The 23,257-nt window shown below is 43.0% G+C and overlaps 1 protein-coding gene across 1 annotated transcript in view; it reads right to left on the bottom strand.

Moving 5' to 3' along the window:
* Positions 1 to 23,257, bottom strand: part of NUP210L (nucleoporin 210 like) — a 164,489-nt gene that overhangs the window by 103,858 nt on the left and 37,374 nt on the right. The window contains exons 11-14 of the mRNA XM_063717482.1: positions 22,759 to 22,896; positions 21,809 to 21,964; positions 7,617 to 7,815; positions 4,629 to 4,774 (exon numbers count right to left, since the gene is read on the bottom strand). Of these exons, the coding sequence (XP_063573552.1) occupies positions 4,629 to 4,774; positions 7,617 to 7,815; positions 21,809 to 21,964; positions 22,759 to 22,896 (639 nt within the window). The remainder of the gene's footprint in view (positions 1 to 4,628; positions 4,775 to 7,616; positions 7,816 to 21,808; positions 21,965 to 22,758; positions 22,897 to 23,257) is intronic.

The raw sequence follows: 23,257 nt of genomic DNA, 5'->3' as shown, positions 1-23,257 counted from the left end.
TTCTAGACCACACCACTTCTGCATCCTCTAAGCTCTTACAGTATTTATCTGTACCACTCATTTGTACACTGTTCATTTCCTAATGTTATTATGTGTGTGTCAAGTGCTATGTATAAATCTAATAATTTTTGTTGTTTTCTCTAGTTATATAACTCCTTAAAAGGAGTCAGTATCTTATACCTAATTTGTTTTAGTATTTCTCTTCTTCACTGGGATTTAGTACAATGTTGTGCACAGAAAAGGTACTGTATAAATAACTACATAAGCATTTTTTTCAGGCTAGAGAATGGAAGATAAGATGCATAAGCATTTTAAACTGATATTTTACTAAAGTATCAAAGAACTTCTGCCCTAAAAATATAAAAATAATACATCTATACACTTCACCATATTTCTCCAAGAACTTTATAAGCTAAGAAGTAGACAATATAGGTATTACTCAATTCAGTATGGAGGAGTTGTATTCCATTTATAGATGAGGAAACTGGCATTAGGGGAATGAAGTATTCTCAAAATGTAGGTTATTTTTGTATGGCACACAATGTCCACAACAGTGACTAATTTTTTTTTATTTTACTTTAAGTTCTGGGATACATGTGCAGAATGTGCAGGTTTGTTACATAGGTATACATGTGCCATGGTGGTTTGCTGCACCCATCAACCCATCATCTACATTAGGTATTTCTCCTAATGCTATCCATTCCCGAGGCCCCCACCCCCTGACAGTCCACAGTGTGTGATGTTCCCCTCCCTGTCTCCATGTGTTCTCATTGTTCAACTCCCACTACAGTGACTAAGTTTTAAAACGAAGTAGAGAGTTGAAGCAATTATTCTAAAAATGTAAGCAAACTATGCTTTCTTTCCAGAACTGTTCAGTCATATTTATTATTGAGTACCATTAAAACTGAAAATTTCTATCCCTGATGGTAGTATTCTCTTAAATAATGTATATATAATTCAATAAATATTCACTTATGAGGATACAGTAATAGAAATCCAAATAAAGTCTTGTCTCACAGGGGAGCCCACAATCTGAGAGAGACAGACTTAGAGTAGGTAAAGAGTACAATAAGTGTTACAAAAAGACATGTGGCCAGGTGCGGTAGCTCATGCCTGTAATCCCAGCACTTTGGGAGGCTGAGGTGGGTGGATCACTTAAGGTCAGGAGTTTGAGACCAGCCTGGCCAACATGGTGAAATCCCATCTCTACTAAAAATACAAAATTATCCGAGCATGGTGGTGCACGCCTGTAATCCCTGCTACTTGGGAGGCTGAGGCAGGAGAATCAGTTGGAGGCAGAGGTTGCAGTGAGCCAAGATTGCACCATTGCACTCCAGCCTGGGCAACAAGATCAAAACTTGGTCTCAGAAGAAGAAAAAAAAAAAAAAAAAAAGACATGTTACAGAGTGCCATACAAGTTTTTGGCCAGGTGTGGTGGCTCATGCCTGTAATGCAAGCACTTTGGGAGGCCAAGGCAGGCGGATCCCTTGAGCCCAGGAATTCGAGAGCAGCCTGGCCATCATGGCAAAACCCCATATCTACTAAAAATACAAAAATTAGCTGGGCATCATGGTGCGCACCTGTAATCCCACCCACTTGGGAGGCTGAGGCACAAGAATCGCTTGAACCTAGCGGGTGGAGGTTGCTGAGATTGCGCCACTGCATTCTAGCCGGGGCAACAGAGTGAGACTCTGTCTCAAAAAAATAAAAAAGTTTTTGACACAAGAAATGAATGGAAAAAATAAACACAGAGGTCTCGTAGATGGCCTTTCTGAAAAAGCAAAACAAATGATTCCTTTTTCTTAGATGTATAGTCAAAAACTAACCAGATGAACTGAATTAAGCTGATAATATAAAAGGACAAATTGAGAACTGTACCATGTACTGAAACACAGTAATGATAACAAGGGTAGAACACACATATTTTTAAACAATTTGTTTTTCATCAGGCAAGGGGAAAGACATGTGACTAACATACTAGGTAGAAAAAGAAAATCATCATCTCACTTCCTTTCCTTTAAGGACGACTTTCATTCAGGGGAGATCTGATTTGTGGACACTCAATATATATAAAATAAGCCTAAGGACAATGATAAAAGTAAGAAAAAACCTAATGGAACTTTGCAATGAGCCACAGCCAAGCACTTGCATTTAGTTAGGCAAGAAGGAGGACTCACCCACCAAGGGAACTAGTGAAATATACTTGAACCATATATTTAATATATATGCTACACAATGTACAATGAGGCCAACTTAAAATGCAAATTTGAATGAATAATTTATCTTTTTTCTTTTACCTTACTTTACTTCTTTCACTAGTGTTAACATTTTTCCCTGTGGGTGCTCCTTATTCCAAGAGGCATTGAGTCACGATTTGTCAGCATCTATCAGCAAGAACTTGTAGATACCAATTTTAGCTACTGCTGGAATCAAATAGGATGTAGAAACCATGCCAGTCTCTATCTACTTTTATTTTGAACTGTTGCAGGATCCTTGGGGTGTCGCTTTTCTGGCTGGAAACCTCTGTGGCTGGTGGCACCTTTGCCCAAGTTTTGTTTGGGCCCACTGGGCTCGTTCCATCCACTCGGCCTGGCAGGCTGTGCTTGGCTCATGCTACCAGCCTGGATCTCACACCTGCCAAGGGTGAGCCAGGCATGGAGTGGCAACAGGTATGTGAGTGAGTGAGCATGGGGTCCAGCCACTGCAGTCAGGCACACCAGTTGCTGCAGTGGGACAGGCAGCTACAGGTGCCGGCATGGGCACTGGCTCTCTGCAAACCTGTGGCTGGATCAGGTGCACTGCAAGCAGCTTCCACGCTGCCACTGGGGAACACAGTGGTACCTGGAAGCTTAGAGACTCCAGGAACCACAGGGCCCCAAAGTGGGAGTCACAGCCCTGGCTTGGGGAGCTCCCAGGTCTTGGCTCCCTGAAGAGTCACAGTTCTTCTCTCCTTCTCTTCACCCACAACGTGGTGAGCAAGGGGCATGTTTCAGCCCTGTTTGTGTTATAGCTCTTTCAGCCCTGCCATTGGGCAAGTCCCAAGTTCTTGTCCTGCGTCCAAGAAGAATAAGATACGCAGAACAAGTGGAGGGTGAGCAAGGTGAAGAAGAGCTTTATTGAGTAACAGAATAGCTCAGAGGAGGCCCTGGAGTGGGTAGTACCTCTCTGCTGCTGGTCATCCCGGTGTCTGCAGCTCTCAGCAGAGAGGAGGCCCTGGAGTTGGTAGCTCCTCTCTGCAGCTGGTTGCCCAATGTCTTCTGCCCAGCTCTGGCTGAGCCTGGAGCTTTTATGGGCATCAGAGGGGAGGAAGTCCACACTGATTGGTACATGGGCAGCCATGGGTGGGCCTGGAAAAGGCATCACAAGTTCCCGCTCTGGTCTGCAGGACTGGCAGCCTGGACCCCAGCCTTCAGGCCCTACCTGGCCTGAAGGTAGGGCCTCACCAGGGACTGCACCTTCTGCCCAGGAACTTGTCTGCCTCCTGCTGCTGTTCATGGCACCCAGGCTGTAGGTGCCAAGGGGCACCTACAGGCCAGTGCCGAGCTGCCCTCAGCTCCCCTTTGGCTTCCCTCCTATGCTCGTTGGTGCCCAAACTCTGGAGGGGGCCAAGGCAGCAGGGGCCTGGCATGTCAAAATTGCCCCAAGCATGTGCTCATCTGGCCAGATTGTGACAGTGTCCAGGATTGGCCCAACTTTGCTCTGAGATTGGAGTTAGTGCTGACAGCAGGAAGAAGCCAGGCAGCGGGAGCATGCAAAAGGGGCCTTCCTTGGTCCCCAAGAGTACAAGGATGCCTGGGTCCACAGCTGCCATTTGGGTAGCTGCAGTTGCATGGCAAGGGGGTAGTGGGACTGGGGCAGGGGTGCATCTCCTGCCTGCTCGGTGAAGCAGGAGGCCTGGGTCCGCAGTCATGACTTGGGCAGCCAAAGCTGCACCCAGGGAGCTCCCACCCCACCAACTCAGAAGGAGTGGGGCTCCTGGGGCTCCCACTTGGCGTCGGCTCCAAACAGCTCCACGGAGTGTGCAGCCCCAGCTGCATCTCCCTGCTGCAGTTGGCGTGATGGCAGCAGCTGCTCCAGACAGGCTGCCGCTGCCATCAGAACCACTTATCATACTATCTCCATTATAATGAACCAGTCCTTAGGGCTCAATATAATGGCTTCTGTGCTTAAAATCCATAAGTATATAGGGTAAAAGATGATTGACTTCCTTCCATAGGACAGAAATTATCTTTCAGGGTTCTTCAAAAGGGAGTACACTAACATACTAATTTTTGTATTTACAGAGATATATGCACATGTAAAAATTCAGATAGCACCTTAAGATTAGTGTACTTTATGAACTTTTCTGTACATATTTTATACCTCAGTAAAAAAGAAGAAAGGAGAACATCTAAAACTTTCTGATACAACTTAAAGATATTCCTGTGACAGAAGCATGAGGGAGTAAACTCCCTGGAGACTTAGGTTTGAGGAGAGAGCTGTAGATCTAAAAACAAAAAAGTGGCAAGTAAAGAGAACATAAATGTCATTGATCCTTAGTAGAGACCACAGATAGCTAGCAAGCCCATAAGCGGACATAGTTGAGTCCATTAAAAGAAATGCCAGTTCCTTACCGTGAAATATCTTACCTTTAGGGGTTCATAAGCAGCAAATGTAGCACTGCTCTCCAAGTACTTGTCACATTCATTCACACTTACTGTTACCAGAGCATGGCCGAGAGATTTAGCTGCGATATGTGTACTGGAACAATGCATTGGTCCAGGTCTTTGAATACCTGTGAATCAAAAACCATGATTTTGGCAGGGCGTGGTGGCTCAGGCTTGTAATCTCAGCACTTTGGGAGGCCAAGGCAGGCAGATTGCTTGAGCTCCGAAGTTTAAGACCCGCCTGAAAAACATGGTGAAACCCCGTTTCTACAAAATATCAAAAAAATTAGCCAGGCATGGTGGCGTGCACCTGTAGTCCCAGTTACTCAGGAGGCTAAGGAAGGAGGATCACTTGAGCCCAGGAGGTCGAGGCTGCAGTGAGTCGTGATTGCACCACTACACTCCAGCCTGGGCAACAGAGTTAAGACCTTACCTAAAAAAAAAAATAAAAAACCCAAAACAAATATGATTTCAGTGGGGTAACAAGCAGTTAGTTTTTTTTGTTTTGTTTTGTTTCTTTGACATGGAGTCTTGCTCTTGTTGCCCAGGCTGGAGTGCAATGGTGCAATCTCGGCTCACTGCAACCTCCGCCTCCTGGGTTCAAGTGATTCTCCTGCCTCAGCCTCCTGAGTAGCTGGGATTACAGGCACCTGCCACCATGTCTGGCTAATTTTTTGTATTTTTAGTAGAGACAGGGTTTCACTGTGTTGGCCACACTGGGCTCAAACTGGGCAATGGAGTGAGATTCCATCTCAAAAAAAAAAAACAAAATTTAAATAAAAATGAATAAATAAAGTAGTTAATTTAGCTAGAACCACATATGAAGCAAAAGTATGAAATCATGAAAAGTAGGTTGGGTTATATTGCAGAGGGGTCTTGAATGCCAAACTAAAAGGATTTTGGCTCCATTCCACTGACAATGAGAAGTCTCTCAAAATTTTTGAGCAGAAATAAATCATGCTGCTATAAAGACACATGCACACGTATGTTTATTGCGGCATTATTCACAATAGCAAAGACTTGGAACCAACCCAAATGTCCAACAATGATAGACTGGATTAAGAAAATGTGGCACATATACACCATGGAATACTATGCAGCCATAAAAATGATGAGTTTATGTCCTTTGTAGGGACATGGATGAAATTGGAAATCATCATTCTCAGTAAACTATCGCAAGAACAAAAAACCAAACACCGCATATTCTCACTCATAGGTAGGAATTGAACAATGAGAACACATGGACACAGGAAGGGGAACATCACACTCTGGGGATTGTTGTGGGGTGGGGGGAGGGGGGAAGGATAGCATTGGGAGATATACCTAATGCTAGATGATGAGTTAGTGGGTGCAGCACACCAGCATGGCGCATGTATACATATGTAACTAACCTGCACATTGTGCACATGTACCCTAAAACTTAAAGTATAATAATAATAAATAAATAAATAAATAAAAGAAACCTAGTAGCTCTTGCAGGCAACTGTCTACCCTTCTCATTTTCAATCCTGTTCTCCAGAAAGTTCTTAATAAATTTATTCAGACAACAAAAAAAAATACCAAAGTTGAGTTCATGAAGCTCCATCTGATAGCCATGATGATCAGAGGTAAGAATAGTCAGGAGGATTTTGTTGTCCTACGTGGGAAATAAGGGGCTAAATATTAAAATACTCTGAGAGGAGGGGAAAGACCACTTGAACCCGGGAGTGAGGGTGTGTATATATGTATGTATGTATGTAGTATAATGAGCAAGGGCAAAGCAAAAGTCCAATTTGAGACCAAGCTTATAGATGTAAGAATTAAATAGTTAATGTATAAAAAGTATTCAGAACAGAGCTTGGCAAAGAGTAAATGCTAAGCAAATCTTAGATGCTACTACTGTCATTATATTGATGAAAAAACAATGGGGATCAGGATCAAATAAGAAGTTCAATAGCAGGAAAGGATGTTGGCCGTTATTCATATTTTCTGTTTTATTAGAAAGAGACATTTTATCCTTTTTCAATAAATTGAATGTATGCATATATTAAATGGCTCTACATTCCTCTTAAAAAGACATATGGTATATATATTAGGGGAAGAAAGAAGAGCTTGAGGCTAGAAATGGAAAACCTTACTGTGAACTAAAATCTGATATTGACCTTGCACTTGTAATCCCAGCTACTTGGGAGGCTGAGATAGCAGGATAGCTTGGGCCCAGGAGTTCAAGGTTACAATGTTCTATGATTGCACCACTGCACTCCAGCCTGGGTGACACGGTGAGACCCGGTCTCTAATAATAATAATAATAATAAAAAATAAAAACTGGCTGGGCACAGTGGCTCATGCCTGTAATCCCAGCACTTTGGGAGGCCGAGGCGGGCAGATCACCTGAGGTCAGGAGTTCAAGACCAGCCTGGCCAACATGGCGAAACCATGTTACTAAAAATAAAAAATTTTTAGTATTTTTGTTAGATGTTTCGTGGCATCTAACCCACTAAACCATGTTACTAAACCATGTTAGTAACCATGTTACTAAAAATACAAAAATTAGCCGGGCATGGTGGTGGGCATCTGTAATCCCAGGTACTTAGGAGGCTGAGGCAGGAAAATCGCTTGAACCTGGGAGGTGGAGTTTGCAGTGAGCCGAGATCGTGCCACTGCACTCCAGCCTGGGCGACAAAAGCGAGATGCTGTCTCAAAAAACAAAAACAAACAAACAAAAAACTGATATTGGCCAGCTGCAATGTTGTTCAGCTTCTGTGCCTGTGTTTCTATATCTGTAAAATGAGGAGTATAACACTTACTACAAGGCATTTGACAAAATAAAGTATTATAAAGAAAAGTAATATGTGAATTTAGACTATAATTGGTAGTTTCTGAATTGTTGATTGCTTCCTTAAAGACAAAGAAAGTAATCTGTCACAGTGGTAGAGTTAAAGATAAATAAATAAAGACAAAGGAAGGAGAAGATAAAAAGGCTACTTTTACCTTCTTTGAGAAGAGTAAAGACTCCTTGTTTATCCAAGTTCAGATCCAAGGATAAATGAGAGCAGTCTGTGAATGCCATGGCTTCTTTGGTCTCTTTATTTACGTGATACATTGCAATGGGGATTTCTATAATCTGGCCAATCTCCACATCAGCATGAAATGGTAACAGTTCCATTTTGTTCAGTTTCAGGACATGTATCTGGAGGGGAAAAATTCATCTTTCAAGAAAGTTATGTTAAAAAAAGTCTTAGGAGGAGGAGAAGCAAGATGGCCAAATAGAACCCTCCAGTGATTGTCCTCCCTGCAGGAACACCAAATTGAATGACTATCCACACAAGAAATCACCTTCATAAGAATAAAAAATCAGATGAGCAATCACAGTACCTGGTTTTTAACATCATATCAAGGAAGGAGCCACTGAAGGGGGAAGAAAAGAGTCTAGAATTGCCGACATCACCTCTCTTCCCTTCCCAAGCAGTGGCAGCGGCCACATGGTGCAGAGAGAGAATCTGTGCACCTGGGGAGTGCAGTGATTGTGGGACTTTGTATTCCACAATCACTGCACTCCCCCAGGTGCACAGATTTGGAACTCAGTGCTGCCTACTACAGTGGAAAGCAACACAGGGCAGAATTCAGTCAGTGCCTGTGGAAGGAGCATTTAGACCAGCGCTAGCCAAAGGGGAATTACCCATCCCAGTGGTCTGAACCTGAGTTCCAGCTAGCCCCGACACTGTGGGCTAAAGCACTCTGAGGTCCTAAATAAACTCGAAAGGCTGTCTAGGCCACAAAGACTGCAATTCCTGGGCAAGTTCTGGTGCTGTACTGGGCTTGAAGCCAGTGGATCTGGGATGCATGTGACCTAGTGAGACACCTGCTGGGGTGGCCAAGAGAGTGCTTGTACCACTCCTCCCCACACCCCAGGCAGCAGAGCTCATAACTCTGGGAGAGTTACTCCTTCTTCCGACTTGAGGAGAGGAGAGGGGAGAGTAAAAAGGACTTTGTTTTGCAACTCGGATAATAGCTCAGCCACAATAGAGCATCAGGCAGAGTCACAAGGCCCGCATTGCAGACACTAACTCCCTGAAAACATTTCTATACACACCCTGGGGCAGAAGGGAACCTGCTGTCTTGAAAGGAAGGACACTGTCCTGGCAGGATTCATCACTTGCTGATTAAAGAGCCCTTGGGCCTTGGCCAGGTGCAGTTGCTCACGCACGTAATCCCAGCACTTTGGGAGGCTGAGGTGGATGAATCATCTGAGGTCAGGAGTTCAAAACCAGCCTGGCCAACATGGCGAAACCCTGTCTCTACTAAAAATACAAAAATTAGCTGGGCGTGGTGGCGGGTGCCTGTAATCCCAGCTATCAGGAGGCTGAGGCATGAGAATCGCTTGAACCCGGGAGGTTGCAGTGAGCCGAGATCACGCCACTGCACTCCAGCCTAGGCGACAGAGCAAAAATCCGTTAAAAAAAGAAAAAAAGAGCTCCTGGGCCTTGAATAAACATTTGGTGGCTGCCAGTATTTGATGCAGGCCTTAAGTGACACTCAGTGCCATGCTGGCTTCAGGTGTGACCCAGTACATTCCCAGCTGTGATGACCATGAGCAGAGATTTCTTCTGCTTAAGAAAAGGAAATGAAAAAGTTAAGGGGACTTTGTCTTACAGCTTGGGTACCAGCTCAGCTCTACTACTTGGTAGAGCACCAAGTGGGCTTCAGGGGTCCCCAATTTCAGGTCTTGGCTCCTGGATGGCATTTTTGGACCTGCCCTAGGCCAGAGGGGAGCCCACTTCACTGAAGGGAGAGACCCAGGCCTGGTAGCATTCACAAGCTGACTGAAGAGCCTTTGGACCTTTAATGAACATTGGTAGTAGCTAGTCAGTATTTGCCATGGGTCTGGGGCAGTGGTGGCCACAAGGAGAGACTCCTTCAGTTTGAACAAAGGGAAGTCAAGAATGAGAAGGGGGCCGGCTGTGGTGGCTTACGCCTGTAATCCCAACACTTTGGGAGGCCGAGATGGGTGGATCACTTGAGGCCAGGTGTTTGAGACAAGCCTGGCCAATATGGTGAAACCCCATCTCTACTAAAAATACAAAAATTACCCGGGCGTGGTGGTGCATGCCTGTACTCCCAGCTACTCGGAAGGCTGAGGCAGGGGAATCTCTCGAACCCAGGAGGCGGAGGTTGCAGTGAGCTGAGATCATGCCACTGCACTCCAGCCTGGGTGACAGAGTGAGACTCCATTCCAGAAAAATAAATAAAGAAATAAATAAAAAGATTGAGAAGGGCTTTGTCTTGCAGCTTGGGTGCCAGCTTAGTCGCAGTAGAATAGAGCATCAGGTAGATTTCTAAGGTTCCTGACTCCAGGCCTTGGTTCCTGGATAGAATTTCTGAACCTGCCCTGGGCTGGTGAGGAACTTCCCATCCTGAAACAAAGGCCACAAGCCTGGCTGAATTTGCTACCCACTAACTGTACAGTCCTTGGGCCTTGAGTGAACACTGGCAGTAACCAGGCAGTGGTCACTGAAGGACTTGGGCAGGACCCAGTGCTATGCTAGCTTTGGGTCTGACCCAGTGCAGTCCTAGTGGTGGTGGCCACAGAGGGGATACACAGAGGGGTGTGTATCCCCACCCCCAGCTCCAGACAGCTTAGCATGGAGAGAGAGAGACTCTGTTTGTTTGGGCAAAAGAAAGAGAAGGAACAAGAGTCTGCCTGGTAATCCAGGGAATTCTCCCGGATCTCACCTAAGACCACCAAAGCAGTACCTCTACAAGTCTGCAAGAGTCACAGCTTTACTGGGCTTGGGGTGCCACCCAATGCAGATATGTACTGCAGTGACCAAAGACTTAGATCACAACACTCAATTCTCTTTGAATACTTGGAAAGCCTTCCCAAGAAGGATGGGTACAAACAAGCACATTGTTCAAAGACTACAATTAATACCTAACTTTTCAATGCCCAGACATCAATGAACATCCACAAAGATCAAGACCGTACAGGAAAACATGGCCTAAATAAGGCACCAGTGACCAATCCTGGAGTGACAGAGCTATATGACCTTACAGACAAAGAGTTCAAAACAGCTGTTTTGCAGAAGTTCAACGAAATTTAAGAGAAGGATTTCAGAATCCTATCAGACAAATATAACAAAGATATTGAAATAATTTTAAAAAGCAGAAATCCTGGAGCTGAAAAATTCAATTAACATATTAAAGAAATCCCAGCACTTTGGGAGGCCAAGGCAGGCAGATCACGAGATCAGGAGATCGAGACCATCCTGGCTAACACGGTGAAACCCCGTCTCTACTAAAAATACAAAAATTAGCCGGGCATGTTGGTGGGCGCCTGTAGCCCCAGCTACTTGGGAGGCTGAGGCAGGAGAATGGCGTGAACCCGGGAGGTGGAGCTTGCAGTGAGCTGAGATTGCACCACTGCACTCCAGCCTGGGCAACAGAGTGAGACTCCGTCTCAAAAAAAAAAAAAAAATGCTAAAGAATGCATCAGTCTCTCAACAGCAGAACTGATGAAGCAAAAGAAAGAATTAGTGAGCTTGAGGACAGGTTATTTGAAAATACAGTCATGGGCCAAGTGCAGTGGCTCACACCTGTAATCCCAGCACTTTGGGAGGCCAAGGTGGGTGGATTACCCGAGGCCAGGAGTTTGAGACCAGCCTGGCCAACACAGTGAAAGCCTGTCTCTACTAAAAACAGAAAGAATAAGCTGGGCATGGTGGCGCATGCTATAATCCCAGCTACTTGGGAGGCTGAGGCATGAAAATCACTTGAACCTAGGAGGTGGAGGTTGCAGTGAGCAGAGATCATGCCACTGCACTTCAGCCTGGGTGACAGAGTGAGATGTGGCCTCAAAAAAATAGAAAAGAAAGAAAATACAGTTAGCGGAGACTAAAGAAAAAAATAATAGAAAAGAATGAAGATCTAGAAAATGGCCACAAAATGGCAAATCTAAGAGCTACTGGCCTTAAAGAGGAGGTAAAGAAAGAGGTTTAAACTACTGATACCTTGAGTAGAAAGACTAAAAGAAGAACCTATAAAAAGGAATAACTACAACAACTATTCAAGACATAGACAGTATAAGATATAAATAGAAACAACACAAAGTTAAAAGGCAGGGGAATGAAATTAAAGTGTAGAAGTTTTTGTTTTTGTTTTTGTTTTGAGATGGAGTCTTGCTCTGTCACTCAGGCTGGAGTGCAGTGGTGTAATCTCAGCTCACTGCAACCTCCACCTCCTAGGTTCAAGCAATTCTCCTGCCTCAGCCTCATGAGTAGCTGGGATCACAGGCATGCACCACCACACCCGGCTAATTTTTGTATTTTTAGTAGAGACAGGGTTTCATCATGTTGGCCAGGCTGGTCTCGAACTCCTTATCTTAGGTGATCTAAGGTCATCCACCCACCTCGGCATCTCAAAGTGCTGGGATTACAGGCGTGAGCCACTGCAACCAGCCTAGAGTTTTGATTAGTTTTCTCTTTGCTAATTTGTTAGTTTGTTTATGCAATCAGTGTTAAGATGTCATCAGTTTAAAATAATGAGTTATAAGATCTTATTTGCAAACGTCATGTCATGGTAACCTGACAAAAATAAAACACAAGAAATTAAAACATACCACCAGAGAAAATCACCTTCACAAAAAGAAAGGCAGGAAGGAAGGACAGAAGGAAGAGAAGACCACAAAACAACCAGAAAACAAATTAAAAATGGCAGGAGTAAGTTCTTATTTATCAATAACAACATTGAATGTAAATGGACTAAACTCTCCAATCAAAAAAGATAGAGTGACTGAATAGATTTTTTTAAAAATGGCTGAGCACAGTGGCTCAAGCCTATAATCCCAGCACTTTGGGAGGCCAAGGCGGGCAGATCACCTGAGATTGGCAGTTCAAGACCAGCCTGACCAACATGGAGAAACCCCGTCTCTACTAAAAATACAAAATTAGCTGGGCATGGTAGCACATGCCTGTAATCCCAGCTACTCGGGAGGCTGAGGCAGGAGAATTCCTTGAACCTGGGAGGCAGAGGTTGCGGTGAGCTGAGATCACACCATTGCACTCCAGCCTGGGCAACAAGAGTGAAACTCCATCTCAAAAACAAAAACAAAAACAAAAACAAAAACCCAACAATCTGTTGCCTACAAGAAACATGCTTCACCTATAAAGACACACGTAGACTGAAAATAAAGAGATGGAAAAAGATTCCATGCCAATGGAAACCAAAAAAGAGCAAGAATAGCTATGCTTATATCAGACAAAATAGATTTCAGGACAAACTATAAAAAGAGAAAAAGAAGGCCATTATGTAATGATAAAGGGGTCAATTCAGCAAGAGGATATAACAATTATAAATATATATACACCCAATACTGGAGGACCCAGATGTATAAGGCAAATATTATTAGAGCTTAATAGAGCTATAGACCTCACTACCTTAATAGCTGGAGACTTCAACACCCTATTTTCAGCAATGAACAGATTATCCAGACAGATAATCAACAAAGAAACATCAAACTTAGTCTACGATGTAGACCAAAAGGATCTAATAGATATTTACAGGACTTTTCATTCAATGGCTGCAGAATACACATTCATCTCCTCAGCAAGAATGAGTGTTCTTGATCATATTCAGGAATAGACTACGTTAGGCCCAAAACAATTCTTCAAAAATTCAAAAAAATTGAAACTGTCAAATATCCTCTCTGACTACAGTGGACTAACACTAGAAATCAGTTAACAAGATGAATTTTGGAAACTATACAAACACATTGAAATTAAACAATTTGCTCCTGAATGACCAGCATATCAATGAAGAAATTAAGAAGATTTTAAAATTTATTGAAAAAAATGAAAACGAAAACACAACATAACAAAACCTATGAGATACAGTGAAAGCAGTACTAAGAGGAAAGTTTATAGTAATGAATACCTACATCAAAAAAGTAGAGGCCGGGCACAGTGGCTCACACCTGTAATCCCTGCATTTTGGGAGGCTGAGGCAGGTGGATCACCTGAGGTCAGGAGTTTCAGACCAGCCTGGCCAACATGATGAAACCCCATCTCTAACAAAAATACAAAAAATTAGCAGGGCATGGAAGCGTGCACCTGTAATCCCAGCTACTCAGGAGGCTGAGGCAGGAGAATCACTTGAACCCGGGAGGCACAGGTTGCAGTGAGCTGAGATCACGCCACTGCACTCCAGCCTGGGAAACAAGAGCAAAACTCTGTCTCAAAAAAAAAGTAGAGAAACTTGAAAAAAACAACCCAATGTTGTATTTTTTTTTTTTTTTTTGACAGTCTTGCTCTGTTGCCAGGCCAGAGTGCTGTGGTGCGATCTCAGCTCACTGCAACCTCCGCCTCCTGGGTTCAAGGGATTCTCCTGCCTCAGCCTCCTGAGTAGCTGGGATTACAGGGGCACGCCACCATGCCTGGCTAATTTTTGTATTTTTAGTAGAGACAGGGTTTCACCATGTTGGTCAGGATGGTCTCAATCTCTTGACCTTGTGATCCACCTACCTTGGCCTCCCAAAGTGCTGGGATTACAGGTGTGAGCCACCGCGCCCGGCCGAAGTATCTTAAAGAACTGGAAAAGTTGGCTGGACACGGTGGTTCATGTCTGTAATCCCAATACTTTTGGAGGCTGAGGCAGGTGGATTGCTTGAGCCCAGGAGTTCAAGACCAGCCTGAACAACATGGTGAAACTTGTCTCTACAAAAAACATAAAAATTAGCTGGTTTGGTGGTGTTCACCTGTATTCCCAGCTACTTGGGAGGCTGAGGAGGGAAGATAACTTGGGCCTGGGAGGTAGTGGCTACAGTGAGCTGTGATCTCACCACTGTACTCCAGCCTGGGCAACAGAGCAAGACCTTGCCTGATAAAAAAGAAAAACAAATCTACAAAAGCAAGAGCAAACCAAAGCCAAAATTAGTAGAAGAAATAATAAAGATCAGAGCAGAAATAAATGAAATGACAAAAAATACAAAAGATCAACAAAAGGAAGAGTTGGTTTTCTGAAAATAAAAAAATAAAAAAATAAAAAGAGAGAGAGAGAGATGACCCAAATAAGTAAAATCTGGCTGGGCGCGGTGGCTCATGCCTGTAATCCCACCACTTTGGGAGGCCGAGGCTGGGAAATCACCTCAGGTCAGGAGTTTGAGACCAGCCTGGCCAACATGGTGAAACCCATCTCTACTAAATAATACAAAAACTAGCCAGGTGTGGTGGCAGGTGCCTATAATCCCAGCTACTCGAGAGGCTGAGGCATGAGAATCACTTGAACCCAGGAGGCAGAGGTTGCAGTGAGCCCAGATCGCACCACTGCACTCCAGCCTGGGCGATACAGTGAGACTCAGTCTCAAAAACTAGATAAATAAATAAAATAAATAAATAATAAATAATAAAAGTAAAATCTGAGATGGAAAAGAAGATATTACAACCAATACCACAGAAATTCAAAGGATCATTAGGGGCTACTATGAGCAATTATATGCCAATAAATTGGAAAACCTAGAAGAAATGGATAAATTCCTAGACATATACAACCTACCAAGATTGAACTATGTCTGAAAAGACTAATAACAAGTAATGAGATCGAAGCTGCAATAAAAGTCTCCCAGCAAAACAAAGCCCAGGACTTGACAGATTCATGGCTAAATTTTACCAAACATTTAAAAAAGAACTAATTCTAATCCTACTCAAAGTATTTTGAAAAATAGAGAAGAGAATACGTCCAAATTCATTCTATGTGGCCAGTATTACCCTGATACAAAAACCAGACAAAGACATATCAAAAAAAAACAAAAAAAACAAAACTACAGGCCAATCAATATCCCTGATGAACATGATGGAAAAACTCTTGACAAAATATTAGCAAACCAAATTCAACAACACTTTTTTTTGTTTTGTTTTGTTTTTTCAGGTGGAGTCTCACTCTGTTGCCCAGGCTGGAGTGCAATGGTGCGATCTTGGCTCACTGCAACCTCTGCCTCCCAGGTTTAAGCAATTCTCCTGCCTCAACCTCCCAAGTAGCTGGGATTACAGATGCGCACCACCACACCGACTAATTTTTTGTATTTTTAGTAGAGAAGGGGTTTCACCATGTTGGCCAGGATGGTCTCAATCTCTTGACCTTGTGATCTGCCTGCCTCGGCATCTCAAAGTGCTGGGATTACAGGCTTGAGCCACTGCGCCTGGCCTCAACAACACATTTTTTTAAAAAATCATTAATGGCCAGACACAGTTGCTCACTCCTGTAATCCTAACACTTCGGGAGGCTGAGGTGTGAGGATTGCTTGAGCCCCGGAGGCCAAGTCTGCAGTGAGCCATGTTCCTGCCACTGCATTCAAGCCTGGGTGACAGAGCAAGAACTTGTCTCTAAAAAAACATTGCTAAAATAACTAAAATAGTATAACTGGAATGTTTGCAACACAAAGAAAGGATAAATTCTTGAGGTGATGTGATGGATACTCTGTTTACCCTGATGTGACTATTATGCATTGTATGGCCATATCAAAATATCTCATGTATCCCATAAATATATACACCTACCATGTACACCTAAAGATTAAAAATTACAGCACTTTGGGAGGCCAAGGCAGGAAGATCGCTTGAGCCCAGGAGTTCAAGCCCAGCCTGGGCAATATAGGGAGACCCTGTCTCTAAAAAAAGTTTAAAAATTAGCTGAGTATGGTGGTATACATCTGTAGTCCCAGCTACTTGAAAAGCTCAGGTGGGAGGATCGGATGCAACCGGGAGGCGGAGGTTGCAGTGAGCTGAGGTTGCATCACTGCACTCCAGCACGGGCAACAGAGTGAGATCCTGTCTGGAAAAAAAAAAAAGGCCAGGCGCAGTGGCTCATGGCTATAATCCCAACACTTTGGGAGGACAAAGCAGGTGGATCACCTGAGGTCAGGAGTTTGAGGCAAGCCTGGCCAACATGGTGAAACCCTGTCTCTATTAAAAATACAAAAATTAGCTGGGCATGGTGGTGCATGCCTGTAGTCTCAGCTACTTCGGAGGCTGAGGCAGGAGGGTTGCTTGAGCCCAGGAGATGGAGGTTGTAATGAGCTGAGAGTGTACCACTGATTTAAAACTGTTAAGAAAAAGAAGAAATCATTCCTTAAATATTTACATACACACGAACATATATAAACACATTATATATATGTTATTTACTATTATACACAATGTAATGGTCCAGGTCTCTTCTATATACGCACACACACACATACACACACCCACAAGGTACTAAACATGTCACTCTACATTTTTAAATTTATTGATCTCTTTAAAGCATCTAACTCCATATAGGAGGGGTCTGGCAAACTACGGCCTGTATACAACCTGTTTTTGTATAATGAGCTAAGAACAGTTTTTACATTTTTAAAAGGTTGTAAAATAAAACAATAAAAACCACAAAAAGGAATATGAGATAGTGACTATATGTGGCCTGTAAAGACTAATGTATTAGGCCAGGCGTGGTGGCTCACGCCTGTAATCCCAGCATTTTGGGAGGCCGAGGCAGGCAGATCACAAGGTCAGGAGTTCGAGACCAGCCTGGCCAATATGGTGAAACCCCGTCTCTACTAAAAATACAAAAATTAGCCGGGTGTGGTGGCACGTGCCTGTAATCCCAGCTACTCAGGAGGCTGAAGCAGGAGGATCGCTTGAACCTGGGAGGTGGAGGTTGCAGTGAGCTGAGATCTCACCACCGCACTCCAGCCTGGACAACAGAGCAAGACTCCGTCTCAAAAAAAAAAAAAAAAAAAAAAAAGCTGGGTGTGGTGGCTCACACCTGTAATCCCAGCACTTTGGGAGGCCGAGGTGGGCAGATCACGAGGTCAGGAGATCGAGACCATCCTGGCTAACATGGTGAAACCCCATCTCTACTAAAAATACAAAAAAATTAGCTGGGCGTGGTGGCGGACGCCTGCAGTCTCAGCTACTCAGGAGGCTGAGGCAGGAGAATGGCGTGAACCCGGGAGGTGGAGCTTGCAGTGAGCCAAGATGGCACCACTGCACTCCAGCCTGGCTGATAGAGACTCTATCTCAAAAAAAAAAAAAAAAAAAAAAAAAAAGACTAATGTATTTACTATTTGGCTCTTTACAGAAAAAGTTTGCCAACCTTTGACTTAGAGCACTTCCTCTTTCTTGGTATCTTTTAAAAATATCTTTTGGCCGGGTGTGGTGGCTCATGCCTATAATCCCAGCACTTTGGGAGGCCAAGGCAGGAGGATCCCTTGAGTCCAGGAATTTGAGACCAGCCTGGGCAACATGGCGAGACCTCATCGCTACAAAAACAAAAATAAAACATTAGACCAGGTGTGGTGGCTCATACCTGTAATCCCAGAACCTTGGAAGACCGAGGCGGGCAGATCACCTGAGTTCAGAAGTTCAAGACCAGCCTGGCCAACATGGTGAAACCCCATCTCTACTAAAAATACAAAAATTAGCTGGGCGCGGTGGCGGGCGCCTGTAATCCCAGCTACTCGGGAGGCTGAGGCAGGAGAATTGCTTGAACTGCAGAGGTGGAGGTTGCAATGAGCCAAGATCGCACCACTGCACTCCAGCCTGGGCAACAGAGCAAGATTCCGTCTCAAAAAAAAAAAAAAATTTGCCAGGCGTAGTGGTACACGCCTGTAGTCCCAGCTACTTGGAAGGCTGAGATGGGAGGATTGCTTGAGGTCAAGGCTGGAGTAGGCCATGATCATGCCACTGCATTGAGCCTGGGCAACAGAAACCCCATCTCAAAAATTAATAAATAAAATAAAATAAAATATCTTTTATTTTGTCATTTTTGCCACTTTCTGTGTTTCTTCTGCTAGTTCTTCTTCCTCTGCTTATGTTTCTTAAAGTGACATTTACATTACACAGGATCCATATGTTCTTCCTGGGAAACCTTATGCAGTCCCAAAGCTTCAGTGATTAACCATATGCAAACTCTCCAGCACTAATCTTTCAGTTGAACTTCAGACCCCTATTTCCAATTAAAAACATCCACTTAGATGCTCCAAAGGTGAATTACGCTAAATGTATCCAAAACTAAATTCATCATCTTTTCCATTTTTTTGTATTTTCTTTTCTTTTTTTAAAGACGGGGTCTCACTCTTGCCTAAGCTAGAGTGCAGAGGCGTGATCATAGTTCACCGCAACCTCAAACTCCTGGCCTCAAGCGATCCTCCTGCCTCAGTAGCTAGGTCTACAGGCATGTGCCACTACGCCTGGTTAATTTTTTTTTTTTAAGAGATGGGGGTCTTGCTTTGTTGTCCAGGCTGGTCTCGAACTCCTGGCCTCAAGCCATTCTCCTGCCTTGGCCACCCAAAGGTGTTGGGATTACAGGTGTGAGCCACCACTCCCCGCCTCTTGTATTTTCTATCCACGCCGCTGGCAAAGTGAGAAACCTCCACATCATCTCTGTGATTTTAAATGTTTAACTCTTCCCTGCTCAATCAAATCTAATCGAGTTTACCTGTTTAAAAAGATTCTCATTTGGTCCATTTCCTGCTATTCCCAATACCATCTCACTAGTTCAAGCTTAACTGAAGTTTTTACCTTCACTTTCTCCCTTCAATCCATTCTAATCTATTAGTCTATGGCACCAGCAAGTATCTTTTGTTTTTTAGTATGATGGCAGTTATTGTCTGATTATAAAAATAATTAGATATCTTTCAGAACAGAGACTTTACCATACCATTGACCTGTTAAAAGCCTGTATTGGTTCCCCATTGTCTACAGCAAGGATTGGCAAAGCTTTCTGTAAAGAGCTAGACAGTAAACATTTTAGACTTATTGAGGCTACACAGTCTCTGTGGTAACTACTAACTCAGCAGTTGTGGCTTGAAAGCAGCCACAGACAATATGTAAATGAATGGGAGTAGCTGTGTTCTGATAAAAGTTTATTTACCAAATAAGGAAGCACTCTAAATTTGACCCTTAGGCCTTACTTTTTTTTATTCCATCCTCCAAAAGTCTTATTCAAGTTCCCACCTCTTTCATAATAGTCTCTGATAGTCCCATACACAAGGATTTCTCTTTTACAAACTAACGGCACTTACTGTACAATTCAAGTAGTTCTCAGTCATACAGGGCTTTAAATATCTCACATATCATTTTCTTAAAATGTTATTTGACTTTTTTCATGTCAATATATCTTCCTAGTTATACTTTAAATACTTTAAGATAGGGATCATGTGTTATGTATCTCTGGATGTCCAAAAATACCTACGAGATAATAAATGTTCACTGAGGGATGGCAAACTATTAAGTCCTACAGAGAACAGCAACATATATTAAAAATGGGGCTGGGGCTGGGCTCATGCCTGTAATCCCACCACTTTGGAAGGCCGGGGTGGATGGATCACTTGAGGCCAGGAGTTCGAGATCAGCCTGGCCATAATGGTGAAACCCCTTCTCTATTGAAAATACAAAAAATTAGGCTGGGCGCGGTGGCTCATGCCTGTAATCCCAGCACTTTGGGAGGCTGAGGTGGGTGGATCACGAGATCAGGAGATAGAGACCAGCCTGGCTAGCACAGTGAAATCCCATCTCTACTAAAAATACAAAAAATTGGCCGGGCATGGTGGCACATGCCTGTAGTCCCAGCTACTCAGGAGGCTGAGGCAGGAGAATGGGATGAACCTGGGAGGCGGAGCTTGCAGTGAGCCAAGATCGCACCACTGTACTCCAGCCTTGGCGACAGAGCGAGACTCCATCTCAAAAAAAAAAAGTTAGTTGGGTGTGTTGGCGGGTGCCTGTAGTCCCAGCTACTCAGCAGGCTGAGGCAGGAGAATTGCTTGAACCTGAAAGGCAGAGGTTGCAGTGAGCTGAGATCACGCCACTGCACTCCAGCCTGGGCAACAGAGTGAGACTCCATCTCAGGGAAAAAAAAAAATGGGGCTGGGTACAGTGGTTTACAGCTGTAATCCTTGCACTTTGGAAGGCCAAGACAGGAGGATCACTTGAGGCCAGGAGTTTGGGACCAGCCTGGGCAACACAGTGAGACCCTGTCTCTACAAAAATAATAAATTAACTGTGTGGGGTGGTGCATATCTGTAGTCCTAGCTACTTGGGAGGCCAAGGTGGGAGGACTGCTTGAGTCTAGGAGTTTGAGGCTGCAGTGAGCTATGATCATGCCATTGCCCTCCAGTCTGGGCAACAGAGCAAGATTCAGTCTCAAAAACAGAAAAAAATAAAGGAGAAAAATAGGAAAATGGTTACATAATATACTAGAAAAGAGTTTTCAATCTTTTAGTAACAGACTGACAAACTAAAATATGACACTAGAGATAAAGTTACTATAAAGGCCATTTAAAAATCATATGTGTAACTATAACAAAAAAGTTAGCATTAATTAAATATTAAATATATGCCAAGCACTGGAGTAAACACTATCTCATTTAATCCTGACAACAAAGACTATACTTTCAGTGATCATTTGTATAGTTCATTACAAGGGAAGTTTCTCTGAACTTGTAGAGCACTGTAACAAATGCTCAAAATGTTACCTATTACTGTTTTCAGTTTTACATGTGTTTTTATAATTAGTATAATAAATACAGAATGCATTTCATCATTTTTTTCCTCAAATTTTCAAGTTAAAAACATTTTTCAATAATTCTGATAATAACCTTTGAGGTGGATACTAACATCATCCTATGAGGAAACAAACATAGATGTTAAATAAGTGACTATTAAGTGAAGCAAGATTCAACCTTGTTATAGAAATATTTTAAAAATATATATTTCTGGCTGGGTGCAGTGGCTTATGCCTGTAATCCCAGCACTTTGGGAGGCCGAAGCAGGCGGATCACCTGAGGTCAGGAGTTTGACACCAGCCTGGCCAACATGGAGAAACCCCACCTCTACTAAAAATACAAAAATTAGCCAGGTGTGGTGGTGGGCACCTGTAATCCCAGCTATTCAGGAGGCTGAGGCAGGAGAATTACTTGAACCCGGGAGGCAGAGGTTGCAGTGAGTGAGCTGAGATCTTGCCACTGCACTGCAGCCTGGGAAACAGAGCGACATTCTGTCTCCAAAAAAAAAAAAAAAAAAAAGTATTTCTAGACTGAATGTGAGTAATATTTTTAAATAGCCATGTTGGGCTCTTTTTTTAAAGTGTGTTAATTACTTAAGTTTAGACAGTAGTGTTGTAGGGGTAATAAGAAGACTATCTGGAGAGTCGTTTACCTTAATTTCTCCGTATCGAAAGGGATTTTGTACATCTCGGGCCAAAACAGTACTATTCCCCCTGACCTGACCTGCAGTCACCACTCCTTTCGTGGTTACTATGACCACTGTTTCATTAGAAGAAGTCCAGGTAAAGTTGCCACTGCCACCCTCCACCTGTGAAAACGCACATTACATTAAATTACAATCGGAAGAAAATAAAATTTAAGTGAAAATGTAAAACTTGACTGGTGAAATAAAGTCTACAAAATAATAACATAATATAATAAATTATTTTTGGACACATTAGAAACTGTGACACTAGGCTGGGTGTGGTACCTCACACCTGTAATCCCAGCACTTTGGAAGGCCAAGGTGGGTGGATCACCTGACGTCAGGAGTTCGAGACTAGCCTGGCCAACATGGTGAAACCCTGTCTCTACTAAAAATACAAATTAGCCAGGAGTGGTGGCACACGTCTGTAATCCCAGCTACTCCAGAGGCTGAGGCAGGAGAATCGCTTGAACCTGGGAGACAGAGGTTGCAGTGAGCCGAGATTGCACCATTACACTCCAGCCTGGGCAACAAGAGCAAAACTCCGTCTCAGAAAAAAAAAAAAAAGAAAGAAAGAAAGAAAAGAAACTGTGACACTATAGTAAAGTACCTTAACAGGCAAGAGAAACACTAAAGGGAGGCAAAGTAATGGTAGTGTCACAAAATGTCAAAAAAAGACACAACAGAACTTTATAAAACTCACAAGGAAAGGATATTGGGAAGAGAGACAGAAAGCATCTATAACCAAGTCTTGTTATAGATGACATTTTTCAAGAGTATAATTTTGGTTGTCACCAAAACCCAAGTTATACTTTTAGGATTGGGAGGAAATAAATGTAACATTAATCAAATTTCAATAAATTAAGCTATTAGAGAAACCGGCTTATCTCCTTGTGAAGCCTTATAGGACACCATACCTGTACTTTATAACGATATACCATTCCCATAGGATGATGAGGAAATGCCAGAAATTTGGGTGTAAGCATGATGGGAAAATAAATCTTCACTTCTTCTTGGTGTTTGATTAGAAATTTTATAGGCTGAATATCTTTATTCTATAAGAGCAGGAAAAAAGGAGCAAGATATATTTTATAAGGACTATTCTTATAATACACATTCATATACTCAAAACATCAGCAAAATGGTATGCTCATAAATTACTCAACCAGTTCTATCTATAAAAGAAATAAAGAAATAAATATTTCTCTTCACTAAATAAGCATAGCTACTATGGTTCAATAATAATGAAAATGAAATAATAATGAAAAGGGTTTTGCTAGACCTAAACTAATTAGCAGAATCAGGGAAAATAGCTTAAAATTCCCTGAAATAAAAGAGGTTTTTTAAAAAATCAACATAGGAAGGGAAACCATACTTTCAGAAGAAAGACCCCTGGACATCCATAAACTGTAAAGG

Source organism: Pongo abelii, chromosome 1 (genome assembly GCF_028885655.2).
Source record: "Pongo abelii isolate AG06213 chromosome 1, NHGRI_mPonAbe1-v2.0_pri, whole genome shotgun sequence".
NCBI classification, from domain to species: Eukaryota; Metazoa; Chordata; class Mammalia; order Primates; family Hominidae; genus Pongo; species Pongo abelii.
The sequence above is the reverse complement of the archived record's forward strand: the minus strand, read 5'-3'. Positions and strand labels throughout refer to the sequence as shown.